A 22,251-nucleotide genomic window follows, 5' to 3' on the forward strand; every position below is an offset into this window, starting at 1 on the left:
AAACCCGAGCGCCGCCCCGCCCCAAGGTGCTGCCCCAAGCACGTGCTTGGTGGGCTGGTGCCTGGAGCCGGCCCTGGGAAGATCTTTGTGGCAGGGGGCTTGTCGTCTTGTTCTGTTTGTCCAGAACCTAGCACAATGAGTGATGAGGTACTACTGCAATACAAATAAAAATATTATTTATGCTTTATTTGCATTTCAGTAGAACCAGCGCACCATTGTGCTAAGCACTGTGCAAACACATAATGAAGAGATGAGAGAACAGATGGATACAACCACTAGAGGAAGTATGAGATAACAGTGAGACAGTTTTGATGAGCACATTGATAACTCTGAGAGAGGTAGATTAACTGGTCATGGGCTGTTCTGTTCCAGTTTATTTTGTGAAAAAAATACATTCATCATTCATGTTACTTCTGAACAGTTTCAGTTCGGACCTCCATAGTATTTCTTGATAAGAAGATGATGCAAGATAGCCCGATATATATCCCTACAGATTCAAGCCATGGTGCTGTGGACTCTCACTTGTAAGTTATTAAACTTTTCTTTTTAAAGGGTGATCTTTATTTTTACTATCTGCCCCATTATCTATAACTTCACCTTTCCCCGCTTCCCCACTGTAGTAACCATTCTCTTTGTTTTATTGGGTTATAAATTAAGACGGAGCCACATTGATCATTCTATAATGGTTTTTCCTGTAAATTTATTATACAGCACTCTTCCAAGAGGGCAAAGAAGGGCTTTGTAAATAAAAATAATCTCCCATCAGACAAAAAAGTCTGTTTTTTTTTTTAAATCTTATAACCAGGTTATAGGCTTTAGCCTAATTGTTAAAGGTAACACTGCTGTTATGGTTATATTTTTAAGCATTATTCCCAGTTTTGTGTTTAAATGAAGTGTAGCAGCTAACGGATGAATCTGAAATAAACATCATCAGTAATACATCCTTATAATATATTATGATCAGGTCCCAGGAAATCAGCACCACTGCCTCTGAACATCTGGATGAGTCAAACAATGAGAGCACAGCAAGAGATAGTGAAGGAGAAGAAAAGAAAATGAGGAAAAAAGCACTGCCTATGGACTGTGCTCCAGCACCAAATGAGAAATTAGAACAAGCACAGAAGATGGCAGAAAAGTTCATTAAAGAAAAAGAGGTAACAGAAATTGGACCTGGCCCTTTTGCTTATAAGTTACTTTTTAAAAATCCTCTGTTTATTCATTTCAGTTTGAAACGCCTCAGCATTATCACCAACGGTGTGAGATTGGAAGCAGTGAGGTTTTATGTTACTTGGAAAAGTGTCAGATTGATAGTACTGAGAACTGAAATTCTATGATGATTTATCGGTATAAAAGGATAGTTGGTCTCATGTGGTTAATGCACAGGACGGGGACTCAGGAGATCTGGGGTCAATTCCAAGCTCTGCCACAAACTCTTTGTGGCCTTGGGAAAGTCACTTAATCTCGGTTCCCTGTCAGTGAAGTGGTAATAATAAGACTGCCTTTGCCCATCTTGTCTATTTAGATTGTAAACTCTTTGGGTAGCAATTATCTCGTGTTTGTTTAGTACGTAGCACAATGCAGCCTTGGCATCAGTTGCAGTCTCTAAGTCTAGATCCTCAAAGGTACTGTACTTAGGCACCTAACGCTGATTGATTTCAGGCCTAGGTGCTACTGTAGTAGAAATAATAACTAACGTAACAGGTGATTGGAAGCAGTAGTTCCAGCTTCTTTGTGTGTTACAGCCCTGACTAGGAGGGAGGGATGACAGTAGTTAAGGTTAGTCTTTGGCTCTTGGTCAAGACTGCACAAACTAGTAGCACTAGTGGCAAACTGTGACCATGCTTCCGCAATAGGCACTCTGTCTGGTAGGAAGTGGATTGAATGACTCATTGATTTCACATATGCCACCTATAAGTCATGGAATGGTAATGACTTTGGGTGACTGCCAGTTTAGGCTGACTCAAGCCAATAACCATAAGGTCAGAGGTTCTCTCCCTGTTACAAATACTGTGTCATCCAGCCCTCAGTGAAGTTATTTCTTCTGAAGGAAGTGAAGTAACTCAAGGCCATGTTTAACAGATCACAAGGTCCCACCGCATAATTTTTAAATGCCCATACAAAGGGGTAGCAGGTTTGCTGTTCAGCTGTTGCATTACTTTATTTTAATTGTAGTAAAGCTGATGTTTCGATCATCTTTTTCCCAAGTAGGGGCTTTCTGTTGTAGGCAGCATCCAAGTCATTCAGTTCCTACCAGGAAAGATTCAAAAAATTAGCAAGCATTTTTGGGAACCCAAATATAGATGTTGAGCCTAATAATAGTAGCGGTGGGATGTTAGTCATCATCATGATGTTTCTGATAACTCTCAACAACCCTGAGATATTAATAGTCACATGGTATTTGCAATCTTTAAAAATCTTTTTAGCCTGCTGCTGAGGCTCCTTCCCACCATGCCTGCCTGTGCAAAGATCTCCTCATCGGCTCCCTCTCATTGCAGCTCCTCCACATGCTCATTCCTTATGCCGAGACCACAACCACCCTGTTTCCAATAAAAGGAATTCCTCTACTTGCTCCCTCTCACTGTGATCCTTTCCCAGGGAGTCCCCCATCTGCTTCCTCCTGCACCTCGAGTCTCTGTGCAGACAGACAACAGCAAAGCTTCAGTGGCTACAAATATTCATATTTGTCCCTTGAGGAGTCTCGGAAACAGCCCTGTTAAAGGTTCCAAGCTAGGGTCCGTGCTGCATCTCCTGACAGAAGCAGCGCGGCCCAGGTGGAGGAAGCAGACATAGGTGGCTTTATGCCACCTTTGCACTGCCCAGATTCTGGGCTTCTGCAGGGGCTGAAATGGCTCTTGTGTAAAGTAGTACAGCCCTTGGGGACACTAAGTTAGAGCAGCCAGGCCTAGAATCCCAGAGGCTCTGAGTGTTGCAATCACTCTCCCTCCTGCCTTCAGCCCCGGCCTTTCCTCCTAATATGGGCAACACAGGGCTACTTATGTCAACCCTATGCTAGGGAAATTCTCCCTCACCTGTTACTGCTCTGGGGGCAAATCTGACCCTACACTCATAAAATAGACTGACTCAGAGCTGTGATATTCTAGTAACAAATGCACAGAGAACACACGGTTTTATTCTAACCGATATGTAGACACTTCCCCACCTCTCTTGGAGAAAACTCGGGGGGCAGGATGCTTACACAAAAATAATTTCTACTCTGTTTTGTTCTTCAGGTGTATAAAGCCAACAGGGAACTTATTAGATGTGTGGCTCTTACTAGAATTATCTATGGAGACGGTCACTGGCAACTGGCACAAGCATTCGCCAACCTGGCTCACAGCTATTTAATACTTCAAGGTAAAAATCTAATTTCAATCGTCCCCCATCAAAAACTTGGAAGATAGTGAAATTGGCTTCACTACTTTGATCCTGCAAATATTTATGAATGTCCCAAAATGGGACTACTGGATGAGTAAAGTTACTTACATGCATATGTTTGTGCAGGACTGCTCCATTAATAATGAAAGCACATGTTATGGTAGGAGTTACCCGATGGTGGTGTTACACAGAATCTTACAAGTTCTTTTTACCGTGGAAGCAAGTTTTTACTTTATGAAGAAATGTTGTGATGGTGTTAGTTTTGTTATGAAGTTGGCCTTGGAGAGAATCTCTGGCAGATAACAGAGTTTGCACTCTGTCTCCAGAATTTTTTCCAAATATAGAAAATAAGGCAAAGTAACTTCCTGGGAATGCCTGTCTGAGTCTTCTGGAAAAAGAGATTGCCGGGGTGCTGTTTGTAGCTTCTTCTTTTCCAGGATTGGTGTATATGTGTAATAAAGCAAGTTACACCTAGGAGATACCCAGAATCTGCATCATTGATTTCTCCTTCACTGCGAAGCTGACCTGCAAGGCCCCCGACATCTGCTACTACTAGACAGAGGGGCAATGCTGGTCTCAGAAGCGGAACTCTAGTATCAGTAGAAGGGTCAATGCACATTTTCACCTCAGAGTGCATAATAGTTCATTTTTTCCCCCAAAACTAGAGATCAATGAGCTAAATTCATCCCTGGTGTAAGTTTATTGGAGCCAAAACTGAGTCAGTGGTTTCACAAGTATACATGTGAGAGCAGAATTTGGCTGAGGATTGATGGTTAGTAAGCGAGCTGTCCATTCATATCTATGTCTTATAGTTGGATATAGCATACTCATCGCATAAATCAGGACTTCTTTATGGATGCGGCGCTTGCCAAGCCAATTTGCGGCAGCTTGATCAGCGAAGTGCTGAGCCCTCAGTCCACCGTCAAATCTGGTCAGCCGGCAGCTGTCAGTGATGTGTAACATTGGCTGTCTTTGACCACAGCGCCTGTGGTATCCTCTCATTGGCCCAAGGAGTGAAGGCTGCCTGCACATGGACCCTGGCCCATTCAAAATTGGTTCAGAAGGGCCCCTGAGCAGTTTGGCAAATCAAAGCCAGGTACACACATGGTTGGGTCAATTATAAGAGACTGGTTTCTGGTGCTAGATGGAAACCATTCTTCACCTCACATCAATGTCACAGAGAAATCTGGGCAGGGCAAGCGGCCCACAATGGGTGCCTCAACGACAAGCACACTCGTGGGTAGTCAGAGTTCTCTGTATAGTGGTAGGCTCAGGCTTGCCCGGATCTTCTCAGTCATTCTGGCTGTAGCATCCTCATGATGGATATGTGGAGGAGTGATGCTGCTTAACATAGGGAGCCACGGTACTGGTGTGGGTCGAATCGTCCCAGATTCGACGTGAGATGAAGGGAGCCAGACCGGAGCACAGTATTCTGCTGCAGAGTAACAGAGGGCTAAACCGGATGATTGGAGAGTTTGAGCATTTGCTCCCCATGAAGTGCTGGCCAATTTGTTTAGAATTCTTCACCTTGGCCGCAGTTTTCCTCAGGTGGTTAACATACATGCGAGATCTATCTAGGGTTACTCCGAGATAGACAGGGTGGGAATCGGTGTTTCAAGCAATGTCCATTGAGAGAGATATTCAGTTCTTGGGCTGTTCTGGTTTTGTAAAGATGGAACACACTGGAAACTGTCTTGGTCACACTTGTTGTAAATGCCACCTACTACGGTATTCGGCCATCTTAATCAAGTCAGCATGTAGGTTGTCTTCAAGTTCTTGGAATGACCTTGCTTGGACGCCTAAGCAAATGTCATCTGTGTATATGAAATTGCAGGACTGGGTGTATGTAAGGTCATTTATCTAAAGGTAGAAAAGCATCAGTATCAGCACAGAGCATTGGGGGGTAGACCGTTGGTTTGCCTTTCCACGCAATAACTTTGACTCCTATGTGCACTCAGAAACCTCTGTTGCAGAGGACAAGTCAATGACGTTAACTACCCATGCTGGGAGTGCTTGTGATAATTTGACTAAGAGTCCCATGTGCCAGACTGTGTGATATGCTGCTGTCAGGTCCAGCAATATGGCTCCCGTCTTCAGGTTTTTCTGAAAACTGTTTTCAATTAATGTTTTCAAAGCTAGCACTTGATCGCAGGTGCTCTGACCTCTCAGAAAGCCTGCTTGCTTAACGCTGATTATTGACTCCACTTCTGGGAAGATGCGCTGAAGAATGAGACGCTCCAGGACCTTAAATGGCACAGACAACGGAGATATTGGTCAATAGTTTGCAACATTATGTGGCTCTTTCCCCAGTTTCAGGAGAGCAATGACTTCTGACGTTCGCCATGTCTTCAGAAGCTGTTCTTTACTGACCTCTCATGTGAAGAACTGCACCAGCCACTGGTGAGCCTGAGTTCCAAGATGCTTTAAGAACTCTGGCGATATGTTGTTATAGTCAGCAGCAGGGCTGCTCCTAATATCACTCAGAATATTGTCAAACTCGGTGGCTGTGAGCCAAGTGGTGTTTCTCTGATGGAACTGATGCCATTTGTCATGGACTTGTCTTACATGTCTCTAATTTGGGGCCTTTGACACAGTCAGCAGATGGCTAGCAGCTTGATTTGGAGTGACTGGTCGGCGGCTTTGGGCTGGTGGTTGCTGAGCTCCACCGAGATAACAAATCAAATTCCAGCACTTCCAGCTTGAGTGGGGCGTCTAGATTCCAAGGTGTCCCTTCCCATTGTGCCCATCGAGCAGCATCCATTAACTCAATGAGGTGATCAGCAATATGTGGATCACCAGAGGATTCACACTGACTGAGTAGTTTATCACATTCAGCATCAAGGCACAGCGTATAGACTGGATGGTGGCTGCTAAGTAGGGATGTGCAAGTGGCTTTGAAGTCAAGATGGCTCCTCAGAATCAACTGGAAGCTTCGCTGTTAGTAGGATTGAAACCTACTGTATTAGTAGGACAGAGATTGAGTTTCAAAGCAGGGTTTAAGAGTTAACTTCAGCTCTGTGGTAGGAAATATCATAATGATGGGCTCCTTCACCTTCCAGAAGAACTGAAATCATGTGGTTTCTGTATGTTGTGTCGTCTTGTCTACTCCATGAGCTGGCCTTGAGCACAATAGCAATGATTACAAATAAAGGGGAATAGAAAAGCAGGGACACAAAATCATTTTAAAAATGGAAGTGGAGTTACATTCCTCATTTCATAATTTCGCCTTCCAAAGTTAACAATGAAATAAGAACAAATGTTCTATACTCCATAATGCTCATTGAATTGCAAACCTAAAACACAGTTCCTAATAGGAATTATATGGATTAAGTGATTATGTATCTCAACTTATTTTTCTACTAACTCTGTTACTCACAAAAAAATGTTTGATTTATAAAACAAGTTTTCAACTTTTTTTTTAATGCATATCAGATAAAAAATCTAGCTTCTGGAAGACCTCAGCAAATTTCAGCCAATGCTTTCTGGGTTTTGTATGCATTCCTGGATTGCATCAAGATATTTCCGCTTGGGGAATGGAACTACGCTAACATGTATGTTAAGAGTGATCAGAATAATTGCAGTGACCTATAAAAATTTGCAAACTGGAGAAATGCTGCCATCTACTTTTAGTTTGAAATTAAAAATGAACCAATGTATTCCTGGGCACAGACCTCTAAAGGACACTCAGCATTAATATGCTCTGAGTGCTATTGATGTTTAGAAATACAAGAAATATTGCTTGTATCAAAAGTGAGTAAATTCCTTGAGTTTCATAATCACAGATTCCTAAATGTCCTGGGACAATTTCGGAGAATTAGATCTCCTTGCTCTCAGACAGATCTCCTTCTGTATTTGCTTACATCCTCTTTATCAATGTCTAAAGCAGGGGTTCTCAGGACAAATTATTTGGTGGCCTCAGAATGCGGCCACCAACTCTTCCTCGTGGCCGTTCTCACAATTTTTCCTAAAATACATAATTAGCTTTAGGAAAAACAAATAAATATGCACATCCAAATCACTGTAATTTATTTATTTCCAGCTACTAAGTCTGCTATGAAAAGTGATATTAACAAACATATAAGTATCACTTTTCGCAGCAGATTTACTCAGCCCCGCAAGTCTGGGGACAAATTAAGCCCTGGATGGGGGATCAGGGGAGGCAATAGGAGCCAGGGGAATGGGGGGAAAGGTTGGCTGGAGAGAGGGATGCATTAGGACTAATGATAAAACAGATTATTACTCTCCTAAAAAATGTTTCATCTGGGGAATGTTGTACAATCTGTGACTCTGCTGGGTCCTTTCATCTGCCTATTTTCCCTATATGTAACATCTTTATCTGCATAATTGTTCCGAAGGCTATTTATTATATCTGTGTTAAATAGCTTTAAGGGATTATTTCCCCCCCCCCGCCCCCCCTGAAATTCTCCTAATTGTTTTCTTATACATCTGGTATGAAATCCTGGCCCCATAAAGTCAATGGTACAGCTTCCTTTTGGCTTTAGTAGAGCTAGAATGTCATCCTTAGTGTCTAAATTGAATCTCTTCAGAGAATCGCATAGTTCAGGTCTTATTTTCAGTTTGAAGTTGCTGCTGTTGTTTTTGTTAGCAAGCTCATTCATCGTCTTCTCCTAGGTCTTCCTGCACAGGCCATAGAGCATGCGGAATCAGCCAAACGTACCATGCTGATAGGGATTCGTATGCCTGCAGCAACTCCAGAGGACAAAAGAGAAATATTAGGAACTCTTGTGACTATCTACTTTACCTTGGGCGTAGCACATCTGGCACAGAACAAATATCCTTGCATTTGACAATACTATTTTATTATTAAAATGTCTAATACATAATGTTTATTATATATGTAATAATCAATACTTATTAAATAGTGTTTTTTTTCTCTTCCAAGTGCTCCAAACAATAACTAATTAATCAAGTGGCAGAATATATCTGTGAGATAGGTGGGCAAGTGTTCTTATTCCAGATAGGAAAATCAAGGCCAAAGAAGTTAAATGACTTTCCCAAGACCTCAGAGTGGGTGGATGTCAGAGCCAAGCTCGGAACTAGAAATAAGGCACATTTTTAACAGTCAGGGTGATTAACCATTGGAACAAACTACCACAAGAGGTGGTGGATTTTCTATCACTTGAAGTCTTCAAATTGAGAGTGGATGTCTTTCTGAAAGATAGGTTTTAGTCAAACACAAGTTATTGGGCTCAATATAGGAGTAACTGGATTAAATTCTGTGTCCTGTACTATACAGGACGTCATACTAGATTATTTAATGGTCCCTTCTGGCCTTAAAAAATCTATGAAAACTGGCTCCCAGTTCTGCACATCCACTACACACTTTTACCCACCAATCTTATTTTGTTGTTACATGTTAGGGCTGTGCACAGACCCTGATACTTTTATTTCTCTTTGGAGAAGAAAGTTCCAGAAAGTGATATAAATTAGGATTTCTAAAGTGGTGAAATTTCACTGGAAGGCTCCACCAAGCCAAAAATCCTACATGAAGCCCAGATGAAAATTCAATACAAAGAATTTTATACCATTTCCCGCTTCCCCACCTTCCCATATTCAAGCTCTCTCTAAACCCTGTCATCTTGTCTTGTTCATTCTCTCTTTAATTGTAAATGCTTCAGGATGGAATATGGCCACCCTCTATGTTTTGAAGAACGCCATGTACATTTGCAGATCTTTGTAAGTGAAGACAGCAATGGATTTTTATGAATAATGTAATTTACTACATCCTGTAACGGAGAGTTCCCATCCACACCTCAAAGATATCTCCTGTAAGTGAGAGGCAGGAAATCCAAAACAATATGCTTGAAAACTGTATTGATTGTATTGCAAAGACAGTTTTGGAAGCTAACACCTGCACAACTTGTTCTTTTCTGGTTAGTTTCTGCCTGCATGGTTTTCTTTGTTTACTAGCATATATTTTTGGTGGTTTTCCTTGACTGTTCCACTGGCAAAGAATCCTATCTCAGTCTGCAGAAGGCAGAGAGACTCATGGAAGAACTTCAAGAACTGGATGGGAGAGTGAGCATGGGATTAAAAATATCTGAGAAAGATTTAGTCATTGCATTGGGCAGGTAAACACAAAAACCAAAATGAATGCCATGTGTGTGAGCAGGTGCTTGGGCTTTTATGTAAATGGTATCTTACTATTTCTTTTGTAACAGAAAATGGATTAGTACAAGGGTAAAAGACTTCACTGGGAGTTTTATGTGTGCAAGGAAAACAGGATGAGGGCCTCTGAGCCTGTCTCATGCGTCCACTGATATGGACAATAATCTTTTTACTAGAGAACCTAACTTTCCCCACTTTCTTTCAGGACATGTTTGCAGCAAAACATGTTGGACTTTGCCACAAGTTATTTTGAAAAAGCTGTTGATGCAGTAATTTCAACTGAGGGCGATACAGCTCCAGAACTGATAAACCTTTATCAGAAAATTGCCCAAAGTGAGCAACTGAAGAAAAACCATGAAAGAGCCATAGCATATTTATTACAGGTAGGAAGCCTCATAAATCTTTTTAGAGCAGCAGGACTCAGTAAAAATCACAGCTCTTAGTTGCTATGATTAAAGTTAACTAATTTGTTTGTTATTCACTTTAGCAAGGATCTGCTGAAGAACCCTAACAGGAAACATAGCCAATGATGTGAACATGGTAAAGGGAACCATAATAGCCACTCTTGCCCTAACAATTGGCAACTAGGAAAAGAGCTTTACTAACATATATAGTTAGTGAAGTACAAATGTGTTACAGAAACTGTTCTTGGAATTTCTTTAGAGAGTTCTACTCTAAAAAATGACTCTCTAAAAATCCCATACATGAGTCCTGTTTGTGTCTCAATTATTTCCTTATCAAACTGTGCTCGGCTTACAATTAAAAAAAGATTTTCTCCTAACTGCCAGCTCTTTGAACCCAGCCTGGGATCTCCCAGGGCAGCACCTGTAATAAAGATTCTGCATGCCAAATCATGTCCACAGAGACACTTGTTCAACCTTAGAGCAGTCAGTGGTTTGTACAGATGTCACTGATTTGCCCTGTAATTGCTGCTTAGTAAACAATTCTGGGGATGATGCACAATGACTAGAACCCAGCTTGGTTTCCCATTGCTGTGTGGGCTCTGCAAGGCTGAAAGGAATATTTTGTCATTAAAGTCAGCAGCCGTGACTCTGAATAATCACAGACACTAGGTCTGAATAAGAAGGGGCAATTTTTGCCCCGTCACTTTCTGAGCAGAACTGTATTTTAAATTATCTTCATCATAAGGGACGTTGCTCGTTAATCATATGTGCTAAGCATTGTTAGCAGGGTTTGAGCACTCAGACATCACAGTGATGGGAGCAGCATAAGAACCTGAACAGAACAGAAGATAACATGGTTCCGCTGAGAAATCCTCGTAGTACAGTTTAAAAATTGCAGCCAGAGTTGAATTAGAGCTAAAATGAGCCCGCATCCACCAAAGACCTTTTCCACCTGACAGACCCTTGTTCCCAGCCACTCTGAATAGATCCAACCTTTTCCCACTGCTCTTTTTCCCAAGTGAGGTAGCTCAGCTAGTCTAAGGTTATGCTGGCTGCAAGCAGCAATCAGCTGTGTTGCACTGCCATCTGCTGCTCTGCTTCAGTTCCTGTGAGAAGGGGTGTATAACATATGTACCAGGTAGTCATCAGGAAAGGCCCAAGCTTCAGTTCCACAGTGAGGCTGAGTCTTCCCTGCAGAGTTAACCTAAATTATCTACATTCAGATTAACTCCTCTTGAGTTAGCCTTGCTCAAGTGAGAATGGCCACACTGGGGAAAACAATAAACAAACACTGGACCTGCACAGAGTTAGCTGCTGATAAGTTGTGCTAATATGAGGTGGCTTGTGTAGTCGCTGCAAAGCCCTGGGAGAGAGCTCTCCCAGCGCTCTAAAAAAACCACCTCCAGGAGGGGCGTAGCTCCCAGCGCTGGTGCACTGTCTATACTGGCACGTTACAGTGCTGAAACTTGCAGCACTCGGGGATGTTTTTTCACACACTGTAAAGTGCCAGTGAAGACAAGCCCTGAGAAAGAGAGTAACTAGAGATAATACGGTTTCTCCTATTCTAATAAAGCTCCTTCTATGATGTTGGAAGAAAGTGACTTTTTTTGTGATTCTTTACCACTGTCACATGGCAACTTCCTGCAGAATTTTGATCCCCGCTTTCTGTGGGGTCTGAAGACTGAAGAACTTGACTTAAGCTGCCTGCCGCATCAGGCAAAGGCAAAACAGTGGCTGCTTGCTTTGAAACCATGCTAAACTACTTAACACTGTTTAAATAAACCAACCCCACCTTTACAGATCCAAAGGATAAAAATTAGAAACAGGTCTAAACCAGACACCCAGCTCCAAACACAACCAACTTGTGTATGTTTAAAATCTAAATCTGGACCTGAATCAGAATTTTAATGTAGATGCAAAGCAAAACCTGGGGTACAAATAGCTCTAACTTCTGGTGGGTTGGAAGCTTCCACCTCTCTCTAATGATAATAAAGATTTATTTATTTAAATATTTGCTCCTTGTGGGAGAGGCACAATCTGAGGAGAAGAGATACTGAGTGCTGGGTCAAATATCGGGAGTTAAACTGGTTTGTTTGGTGGAATTTTCCTGTTCCAGAGGGTTGCCTTGTTTCTGCACCTGTGGCTAACTCAACAAAGTGGTGGTGTCTATGAAAATACCCGCCTTTGTAGACAGTCTATTTACTGTACTTGCATGCAGTGTTTATTTAGCCTAAATAATCTCCATCTTTGTTAGGCCCATTCTATTTGCATGGCTCTGCACAAGAAACTTAGTGTTGAAGCTGCTCAGACGGCCTTGTTGCTGGGCAAAGCTTATGCTGCAACTGGAGACCAGCAGCATATTGGTAAGTAAGGGAGAGAATTATGATTCTTCTAGTGCCTAATGTAATGCTATAACATGCAGATGAGTCAGGAAATTCTAAAAATGTACTCAGCCTAGTTAGGAATATACACACTAGTAAAAATGAGCTGACCTATGGAATATTCAACACCTGAAGTTTGTGGGATCGTCTGGAACTGGCACTTCACTCCACCTGTGGTGTGACAAGTCCGGCCCACAGTTTACCGATGTAAGCCGCACTGAAGCCAGTGGAGGCTGCGCAGGTGTCTCAAAGCGGAATCTGGACCATTGCATGTAACAGAAGATCAAGTGTTATTTTCTAGCAATGGCACCTGGAAGTTCAGGTGTTTAATATTCCCTCGATTGGTGGATATTTTTTTCCACTGTGAATGCCCCTTTCTGCTGTCTTTAGTGGGAGTTTCTACTGATTATAATTCATTTCCATTGACTTCAGTGGGAATTTTGAATGTAAGGAGTGCAGTATTGGACACCTGCTGTGCATCTGTAGAGCTTTATTAAATCATAGAATATCAGGGCTGGAAGGGACCTGAGGAGGTCATCTAGTCCAACCCCCTGCTCAAAGCAGGGCCACGCCCCAGACAGATTTTTGCCCCAGATCCCTAAGTGGCCCATCTCGAGGATTGAACTCACAACACTGGGTTTAGTAGGCCAATGCTCAAACCACTGAGCTATCCCTCCCCCCAACTTTGTTGATGCAGAATTAAGGTTGCCAGGTGCCCTTCCAGAATGCCAAGTTCAGCAAAACTCAAACCAGGAAATACCAAACTAAGGTTGCATTGGCATTTACCTTAACTGTGTAGGTTTTGCTTTGCATCTACATTCAAATTCTGATTCAGGTCCAGATTTTACTTTAACTGTGCTGGCAGTAGCCACTGGAAATTATCTGCATGTACTCCAGCTGCATTCCCTTTGTGCTAAATGTAGTTGTATTTGAATGGTGGAGGCATACGTTCGAGCAGCTTCAGAGAGCTGTGATTGTGATATCATGAGATCTGCATCTGAATCCCTGCCTATTTTCTCACCTAGATTTGCAGTTGATGTAATTATTACCTAATCACAGTAGTATAAGACCTTGCTTTTATATAGTGCTTTTCATCAGTAGAGCTCAAAGGGAAGAGGTACATGTGTACCTTGAAGTTCCAGTCTGCATAATTTCAATACAGAATTGTGTAGTTTGTGTCAGTAGCAGGACACCGGGATCTTCTTGTTATGGGTATTGTTAGTAGTGAGATGGGATATGACAGCAATCTGTGGATTTAATAATAGGTAGGAAAAGTACAGGTTTAGTTGGTATCCTGTGTGCAAGTGTGAAGGGGTTGTAGAAGGCTATGAAGTGGCTGTTAAATTTTACAGGTGTGGTATTCTGTCAGGGGAGCAGGCTCAGTGTTTGAGTGTAGGGCGATGGCAGGTAGCGCCTGTCCATTACAGTGAAGAGGCAGAGTGGTAGTCTGTGTTTATATAGGTGTAGTGAGACATCACTCAGAGGGCAGAGTTAAGGTTACATGAGTGTGTCTACCTTAAATGTATTTCCTGGTTTTCAGAAGTTTGAGTTTTGCTGAATTCAACGTTCTGGAAGGTGTATGAGCTATCACCGCGCAACCTTAACTCTGCATTAACCAACTTTTTTTGCCATTTTTTCCTAGTTTAAAAAAAAACAGAAACGTTTGTTATAGGAGATAGTGGTCATTTAGACAGTTGTAGTTCTCATCTAGGTTTGCAGCTGATATGCTACTGTAGCTAGGAAATAATCAAAAGACCTAGTTTTTATATAGTACTTTTCATCAGTAGAGCTCAAAGACCTTTACGTCATTATCCCCATTCTAGAGATGGGAAACTCATGGGTCTTTAGACTATGTAAAGTGAGTTTACTGGTCTGAGTCCAGACCCCAGTGAACAGGTGTCCCCAGCACAAGCATTACCACTCCACCCAACACCTTCGACAGCAGTATCAGCAGAGAGGCCCAGGAGCAAATGGCCATGGAAACTGACTTACCCTTACAGGTGGTCTCTCCAAGGAAAAGTTGAAGCCCATTGGCAGGGCAGTGTAGTGAAGCCCATACACACACTGCTGTGCTTTGCTTGTTCTGTAGATAAATTAGACTTCAGTCTAGCAGGTTTTCATGTGCCCTAAAACTATTTTGTTTAACCTTTTCTTATTAAAATAACTTCAGACTTCAATGAGGTTGCTTGGGATGTAAGTAGGGTCAAAATTTTGCCCTCTGCATCTAGGGAAGCTAGAAGCAGCTTTTTATACCCACATAGTTAAATTACTAATTAAATCCACTATTTGTATGGGATTGTTACCTGGGCTGGAGCTGAGATGTCCTGTTCTAAAAGGATTCCAGTCTGTCAGTAATAATTACTGTGTTTATTTCTAGGGACGGCTGAAATGTATTTTACAGAGAGTCTGATTGCATATCAGGCAGCATTGGGTGCAAAGGATTCCCTGACACTTACTGCCATTGAGGAATTCAGTAAATGGCTTGTATATGTAGGGAAAAAACAGGTAACACCAAATACTAGCTTACAAGCTTACCTTCATGCCTTAGTGTTTGCAGCCACATAGAATGTGCATGTGCAGGTGTGTGTCAGAAAAAACACACCACCTTTAATTGCTCTCTGGTGTCATCAGCTCCAAGGGGAGGTTATGGCAGCCAGGAATGAGCAGTTTGCAGGACTAGGCTGGCTGCCCCTTCTACGCCTACTACAGGAAGGAAGGGTAGCATAGGAGCCACTTCACCAGCACTGTGCCACTGGAGGATCCCCCTACACTGGATCCTTCATGGACTGTAGGGCAACTTTGCACTGGCAGTAGAGCCCAGAATCCATGGGTCTCTGTCCTACCATCAGTGTGGGCGAGGGAGAGCTAAAGAGCAAACAAACAGCAGCACTGCCTGACATGGAATCTCCATGCCGCTTGGCATAGCCATGTATCACCTCACTTGCTTGGCAATGTAAAGTCCTCAGGAAATGCATCCTGCTCCCATTCAACTCAGTGAGAAAACTCCTATTAAATGCAAGAGGAGAAAGTACAGACCTCCTATAATCTAGGTCATCTTTTTAATAATACACCTAACAGTGCATGTTAAGAGTTGCCTGAGCACTTGGTCAATGTTCGGGGCCTTGCCAGGCTGTTACCATTAGGAGGAGAAATTGATTTTAAGAGTCAGGTATTTCTTTGTAAATAAACAGGATTGCACCAAAGTCTTATTTCCCTGAACACAGTAGGAGAAAACAGTAGTTTCCTTGTTCACAATTTCCATGCCTGCTTTTCAGCCAGTTCTGTGCCCCAAGAAGGTCTGTCTCCAATCCCTCTCAGGGCCGTGCTCACACCTGTTTCCCTCACTGTGTGCTGGCTTTCTCTTGCTTTCACACAGACACACCAGCTGCAATCAGTCAATGCCCCCAATGCGTACATTTGTAAGCCTCCAGGAAAACCCCTCTGCCCACATGGCTTAGGGCTTGGCTACGCTTGCGAGTTAGAGCGCATTAAAGCAGCCCCTGGCGCCCTAACTCCTGAGGTGTCCCTGTAGAGCGCGTGGACTCTGCAGCTGGAGTGCTCCTGGTAATCCACCTCCATGAGAAGCATAAAGCTTGCTGCGCTCTGGCTGAAACGCCCGGGCGTCAGTGTGGACGAGGTGTTGCATTACTGCACTGTGATTGGCCTCCGGAAACATCCCATAATCCCCTGAAGTCAAGTGGCCACTCTTCTCATTGTTTTGAAATTGGCTGCAGGCATGCAGATATCCCCTTTCAAAGCTCCATTTCTGACATCCAGCACGCTTATCTGCTCCGGGACAAAGCAAACCATTAGTATGGAATGCTGTTGTTGTGCGTGTGTGTGAGGGGCGGGGGGGGAGAGGGGTCTGCTGCTGTCTGAACTTATAAGACAGCACGCTGACATGCTCTCAGCCCCCCAAAACACATGGTCTCGCCCCCCACATACACACAACACACTCCCTGTCACATTCCACTCCCCCCCCCGATTTGAAAAGCACGTTGCAGCCACTTGCACACTGGGATACCACAATGCACTGCTCTTCGTGGCGTTGCAAGAGCTGCGAATGTGGCCACGCCAGTGCACTTGCACCTGACTGTAAACACACGGCAGCGTTTTCCCTGCTGCAGTCTCCGAAGGCTGGTTTAACTCCTAGTGCTCTACATCTGCAAGTGTAGCCATGCCCTTAGTTTCAGCTTCACCTTGTATGCAGCCTGGTGCCCTGGGTGGTGGCATCCACTGCCTCCAGCTAGCATATTCCATGAAGGAGCCGTGCAAACCCATCAGCTTTAAGAAGATCTGTGATTACTTATAGCTCAAAGACATGCTTGATGGCAGCCATTAACACTTTCCAGTATAACATTAGGTATACAAGGGGTGAAATCCTGGCCCCACTGAAATCAATGTGTTGGCAGTACAGCCCAGAATCCATACTATTTACTTCATTGTGGCCAGATTTCTCCCATTTTTTATGAAGATCCTGTTTCTGTGTTCTGATTTCTCCATAAGCAATATTTGATGGACAGAGGGGTTTTTTTATGTAACTTTACTCTCTATACAGTATATTCTTGAAAAGTAAACAGTCACCCAAAAGGACAGCTCAATTAAAAGTAGGAGACTAAAGATAGTATTTTCAAAAATGCCTAGGCACTTTGGAAAATTTTGCCCTAAGATTATTTTTAAGGTACAGCATCCTCCAATGTTTTTTTGTGGTACAGGATTATACATAATGCAAAATAGTACACATTTACACTATAGTGTATGACCCTTCACATGCTTATTGTTAAAATACTGGACATGTCCTACATTGGCTGGACATGGGACATAGGACATTAGGTGTCAAATAACAGACGTCTCATAGAGTCAGGTGGTCACCCTACCACACTTCCTGAGTTTCCATTTTGTAGAAGTGAAACTATCAGAATTATACTCCGTAAGGGTTCCATATCATTGGAGAATGGCTGTAGATCCCAAGAAGCATTGGTGTTAAACTCCAAATAAGTTAAACATGCAGCAGTCAGTCATTTAAAGATGCTGATCGAAAAATGAATATATTTTTATGTGCTAAGCTATGTTGCATTTTTCTCTGTAGCAGGCCTACAGGCTGCTGAAAGATTCGTTGAAGTCCATCATAGACACCTATGGTGATTTTAGTGAGAAGGCAGCTGAAACTTACCATATCATGGGCAGTATCTGCCTGGCAGAGGGAAAGATGAGAGAGGCTTACCAGCTGTTCAATAAGGTAATTATAATTACATTGCTAGTGATTTTCTTGGATTTACTGCCTCATAGTTTTTGAAAATGTAAATGCACACTAATTTTCCAAACTATAAATCCTGCTAGAGATATCAGGCTTTATTTCTCTATAGATTCTCAAGGAGTCTGATGTGCAGATCTTATTCATGTTAGTAATGAGATTTGCCCACATAAACCTGCCATCTGTGCCAAGTCCACACAGGGATTTGGGCTCAGCAGGCAACTGAAGATACAGCTGGCCAGCAACTACGTACCATACTTACTCCCCTGCAGAACCCCTGGATACTGGATTGGCTATCAATTGGGATTTAATAGTGCTGATGAACCGCCATGACAACTGCTACCACACAGCTGGGGAGGGGAAGCAGGCTATAAAACCTATGCTGTTGTGGGAAGGAGGGGGAACAGCCTCCCAACAGTGGCAACCTGTAGCTATCTCCTGTCTTAAAAGCCCTCCTCCCACCCCCAGTGGAATGAATAGAGAGAAGCTCCATGAATTAAAATGTACAGTGATGTCCCTCCCCTCTCAACCAGGGAGAATCTAGCCCCTAGCCAGCCACTCTGCCTCAGTTTCCCCATCTGTAAAACTCTGCTTAATACCTGTATCACAAGGGTGTCATGCAAATTAATTAGTTAAGCAGAATGCTTTGATGGAAAGTGCCATGTCATGCTGATATTATTATTTATATTATACCTGTATATTTAATTCTACAAGACCCAGCCATTTATGCTTCTTAGATTCTAATTCCAATTTTTACAAATACTCCTCTGACATCACTGAAGTCCTTTCTAGGCAGAACCACTGGAATTCCTTTGCTAATATGTAGATAACTAGGCATAATCAGTACTTCTGCAACTTGATTGATTTTGAAGTTGGGTTATACAGTGTATCACTTCTCATTCATTTTATGCTAAACAGTGTTTGCAGATTCAAATAGCTGTTTATGGGCCTCGCAACAGGAAACTGAAAGAGACGCAAGAGCTCCTGACTGCATTAGAGAGGTGATCTCATCAGCATTGTTATTTATAATGTAATATTGCATATTGTCAAGATGCTGTCCCTACCTCAGGGCACGTAGCAGCTTGCTAGTAACAAATGTCTATATACAGTACTGAGTCTTGTTTAATATAATGAACAAAATTAAATAGGGATTTCTGGGATGGGGGCTTGGTCTCTGTGTTGCAGATCTGGAGAGGCACAGCCCAGGAATAGGGAACAAAATGGCTTTAGAACACCTTTGTGCCTGGATTCTAGGCTACTGGGGGCAGGCGGCAAAATAGCCCCCCCACCATAAATTAGAGCAGCCTGTAAGCACATCCTGGCCAGGATTGCCAATGGATTGTACAGTAGTCCAGCTACCCTAGAACATTCAAGTGCTTTGCTGCTCCCTCTCCCACACACTGTCTGTTATAGGGCTGCTTATGTTGACACCTCACCGCTTCTGTGCTGTGGGAGTTTTCCCCTCGCTCCTGTAGAGTCACTGTACATGGCCACAGCAGCACAGAAGGTCTGGAGTGGATGCCAGAATCAGCACCTGGATATCTCATCCAATGCAATTAACAATGGCACATGGAGTCTTTTGCCATTGAATTACTGGTTCTAATTCAAATTAGGTTAGCAGTGTCTGAAAGTTGTTACCGTCTGATATTTGCTCAGCCAAAACCAGTTTCTAAAATGTCACTGGTCATTTATTCTTACTGAATTCTATGCTAATTCTCTATAAAATCCCCATCTTGATTAACTTCTAAAGGAGCAGCAGTCAATCTAAGGATTAGGGACTAGGTCTGCAACTGTGAAAACGAAGCAATTTCAGTTAGAATGATGATGTTCTGTATTAGCATTTTTTTTGTCTCATTCATTTATTTAACCCCTGCACTGTAAAACGTACTTGCTAAACCTTGTGCTGCAAGAATTACTTGTGTAGAGTACTTTACAAGACATAGTTTAGACAGGTCCCTGCCACAAAGAGTTTACAATTTAAACTAGTTGGATACACTTTAAACAAAGAATGACCTGTAAGAGTGGGAGTAGATAACACCGTAGAGGATCAACAAGGAGGGAGTGGGAAAAAGAAGTGGTTCTTAAGGAGAGATCTAAACAGAGGTAGAGTGTGCTTAGTACACAGGAAACAGAAGCGTAGGCTGTGACAGGAGGCACAAAGTCATGAGTGGAAGGGACCAAATAGCCATTAAGAAGAGAGTAATGAGCAGGCAGATAGCCTTCGGTTTATTGTTTTCCTGCTAGACTATGTGGTATTAACTATTTGTTGGCCCTTGGCCAAATGGTTAACCAGTATTCAATAGCCCAGAAATTGATGAGTCAGATATTCCTTTCATGCAATCCTGTTTATTTGCAAAGGATGTACACAAAGTCCTGTTTCTCTGAACACAATAGAAATAAACACCAGCAGGCAGTTTCCCTGTTCAGAAATCCAAATGTGCCTTCTCAACCAGCATTTTGTATAGTTCACTCCTGGCTTCCTCTCAGGACCAACCTCACACTGCTTCTCTCACTGCCTCCTGGCTTTCTCCTCCTGACAAAAACACTGCTCCACCAATGTCTCAGCCCCTGAATTTTCCATCAGTCTCCAGGAAACCCCTTTTATTCTCCCTGAGTTAATTCTTGCTCAGACTTTCCTCTTCTAGGATGGTGGTGTCTATTGGTTTAGTGTCTTTCTCCATAAAGGGAGCTTAATTGCTTCTTCCATTTAACCTAAATAAAAGGAGGCTGGCATGCCCATCACTTTGAGGTCTGCGACTGTCTACAGATGAAAAACTCACTTGATGGCAGCCATTAACCATGCCAGCATAACATTATTATCAGCAAAGTGCCAACAGTGCACTCATTCCTCTGAGGCACAGGAGATAATACAGCTCACCCCCAGAATTTACATCCTAAACAGCACGTGAGACAGACCATAAGTGAGAGAGTTAGAGCAATTCCCTGTCACCTTTGGAAAACCTGACAGAAACATTGATTTCTAACCGTCAGAGGGGTGAAATTTTGGAACAGCCTTCCGAGGGAAACGGTGGGGGCGAAAGACCTCTCTGGCTTCAAGATTAGGCTAGATAAGTTTATGGAGGGAATGGTTTGATGGGATTACGTGATTCTAATCAATTAGGCAATAACGGCCATCGCTGGTAAAATGAGGGTCTGGCTAGAGAATCTTGCCTGTATGCTCGGGGTTCTGCTGATCGCCATATTTGGGGTCGGGAAGGAATTTTCCTCCAGGGTAGATTGGCAGTGGCCCTGGAGGTTTTTCGCTTTCCTCCGCAGCATAGGGCAGGGGTCGCAAGCTGGAAGATTCTCTGCGACTTGAAGTCTTTAGATCACAATCTGGAGACTTCAACAGCAGAGTTAAGGGAAAGTGGGGGGGTCAGCTTTTGTGGCCTGCATCATGCGGGGGGTCAGACTAGATGACCATATTGGTCCCTTCTGACCTTAAAGTCTATGAGTCTATGATTTTCTCAGTTTCTCCAGTACTTTACATGGCACCGAAATGTTGTGGTTATCTTGTCAAATGATCACCAAGTCTTCCTGAATCAGAGGGTGAATCTCTAAAGGCAAAGTGTTTGGATAAGGCATTTAGTTAGTACTGTGTTGGAGGTGATATAGGAATCTACACAAATGGATAAGCATACAATTTGTATAACTAATCTGAGCAGTTGTGTCTCATTTTATAACAAGGCAGGTCTGATAACATTCTCCTGTTTGTCCGGTAAGTAGAATTTTCAGGGATATGTAGTCTACAAATAAAGGAATAGGAAAATGCCAAGAAAAATAAAATGAACTAAATGTACTTCCTCTACTGTAGGTCTCCAGCTGTCCATGAAGGAAACAGACTTCTGAAGTAGAAAAGACAGATGGTGCTAAATCATACTGTTGGCAAAAATCTTGGATCCTTAGCAATTGTGACAGCACATGAAACCAGAAAGTTGGAGGATTAATTGGAGAACTCAGGTACATTGTACTTGTTATAATCAACTCAACAGAAAGTTCTGTAAATGTTTGCTTTAGTTTAGGAAAAAGCATCAACCTTCCAGGTAAACTTCCCCCTCCTATTCTCCTTTCATTTTCTTTCTTACTATATTTTTAAGGTCTGGGTCTAATGGTAGCATATCAGATGTTCTACTGAGTATTAAAAAAATGGGCATAAGTTACAAAAGTCTTGCATGAATGACTCCCTTTGGAAAAGATATAGGAATACACGTTTGCACATATTTAAAAGTATTTCTTTTGAAGACATTCCACTAGTACTTTGGTGAATGAATGCAAAATATACCCAATGGAGAAACACAGATTGGATTATTTCCCCCCCGCTATTGGTACACTGGCCTTTTTATAATCTAAAAAACAAAACAAAACAAAAAACCCAATGTGTTAAATTTAGCCTGCTTTTAGCACTTCAGCTAAGGTTGAATACCTTCTTTTGATGTGAAATTCCTCTTTAATGCTTTGGCTTCACTACACAATCTTAATGGTAGAATACACCTATGAAGAGTTGAGCTTGCTAGTACAATGCTGACCACAACTATGCACTCAATGTTAGACAGTGTTGTAATCAGGATTCAGAAGCCTAAGCCACTTTTGAAAATGGGTCTTAAGCACTTTTGAAAATTTGGCCCAAACACAAGTCACATTTAGCATTACGGAACTTCATCATTAAACCCAGAATTCAGCTTGAAGCATGGGTGCATGTCTGAGCCAA

General features: G+C 42.5%; 1 protein-coding gene across 1 annotated transcript; it reads left to right on the forward strand.

Annotated features, from left to right (window-relative positions):
* The first annotated feature begins 432 nt into the window (after positions 1-432).
* On the forward strand, positions 433-21,397 carry TTC23L (tetratricopeptide repeat domain 23 like). The gene is made up of 11 exons (XM_024203079.2): positions 433-524; positions 965-1,154; positions 3,231-3,354; positions 8,008-8,167; positions 9,342-9,467; positions 9,710-9,887; positions 12,163-12,271; positions 14,667-14,794; positions 17,379-17,528; positions 18,462-18,544; positions 21,358-21,397. The coding sequence occupies exons 1-11, from the start codon at positions 460-462 to the stop codon at positions 21,395-21,397; spliced, it is 1,353 nt and encodes a 450-aa protein (XP_024058847.1). The 5' UTR covers positions 433-459.
* The last annotated feature ends 854 nt before the right edge of the window (positions 21,398-22,251 follow it).

The sequence above is a fragment of the Terrapene carolina genome, unplaced genomic scaffold (genome assembly GCF_002925995.2).
Source record: "Terrapene carolina triunguis isolate 2854851 unplaced genomic scaffold, T_m_triunguis-2.0 Scaffold69, whole genome shotgun sequence".
Classification (NCBI taxonomy): domain Eukaryota; kingdom Metazoa; phylum Chordata; order Testudines; family Emydidae; genus Terrapene; species Terrapene triunguis.

Bases quoted from the DNA above. Each gene is read 5' to 3' on its own strand.
- TTC23L (XM_024203079.2), top strand. From the start codon at position 460: ATGATGCAAGATAGCCCGATATATATCCCTACAGATTCAAGCCATGGT. The intron at 9,888-12,162 runs GTAGGAAGCCTC...CATCTTTGTTAG, and splicing joins CCATAGCATATTTATTACAG to GCCCATTCTATTTGCATGGC. The intron at 14,795-17,378 runs GTAACACCAAAT...TTTTCTCTGTAG, and splicing joins TATATGTAGGGAAAAAACAG to CAGGCCTACAGGCTGCTGAA.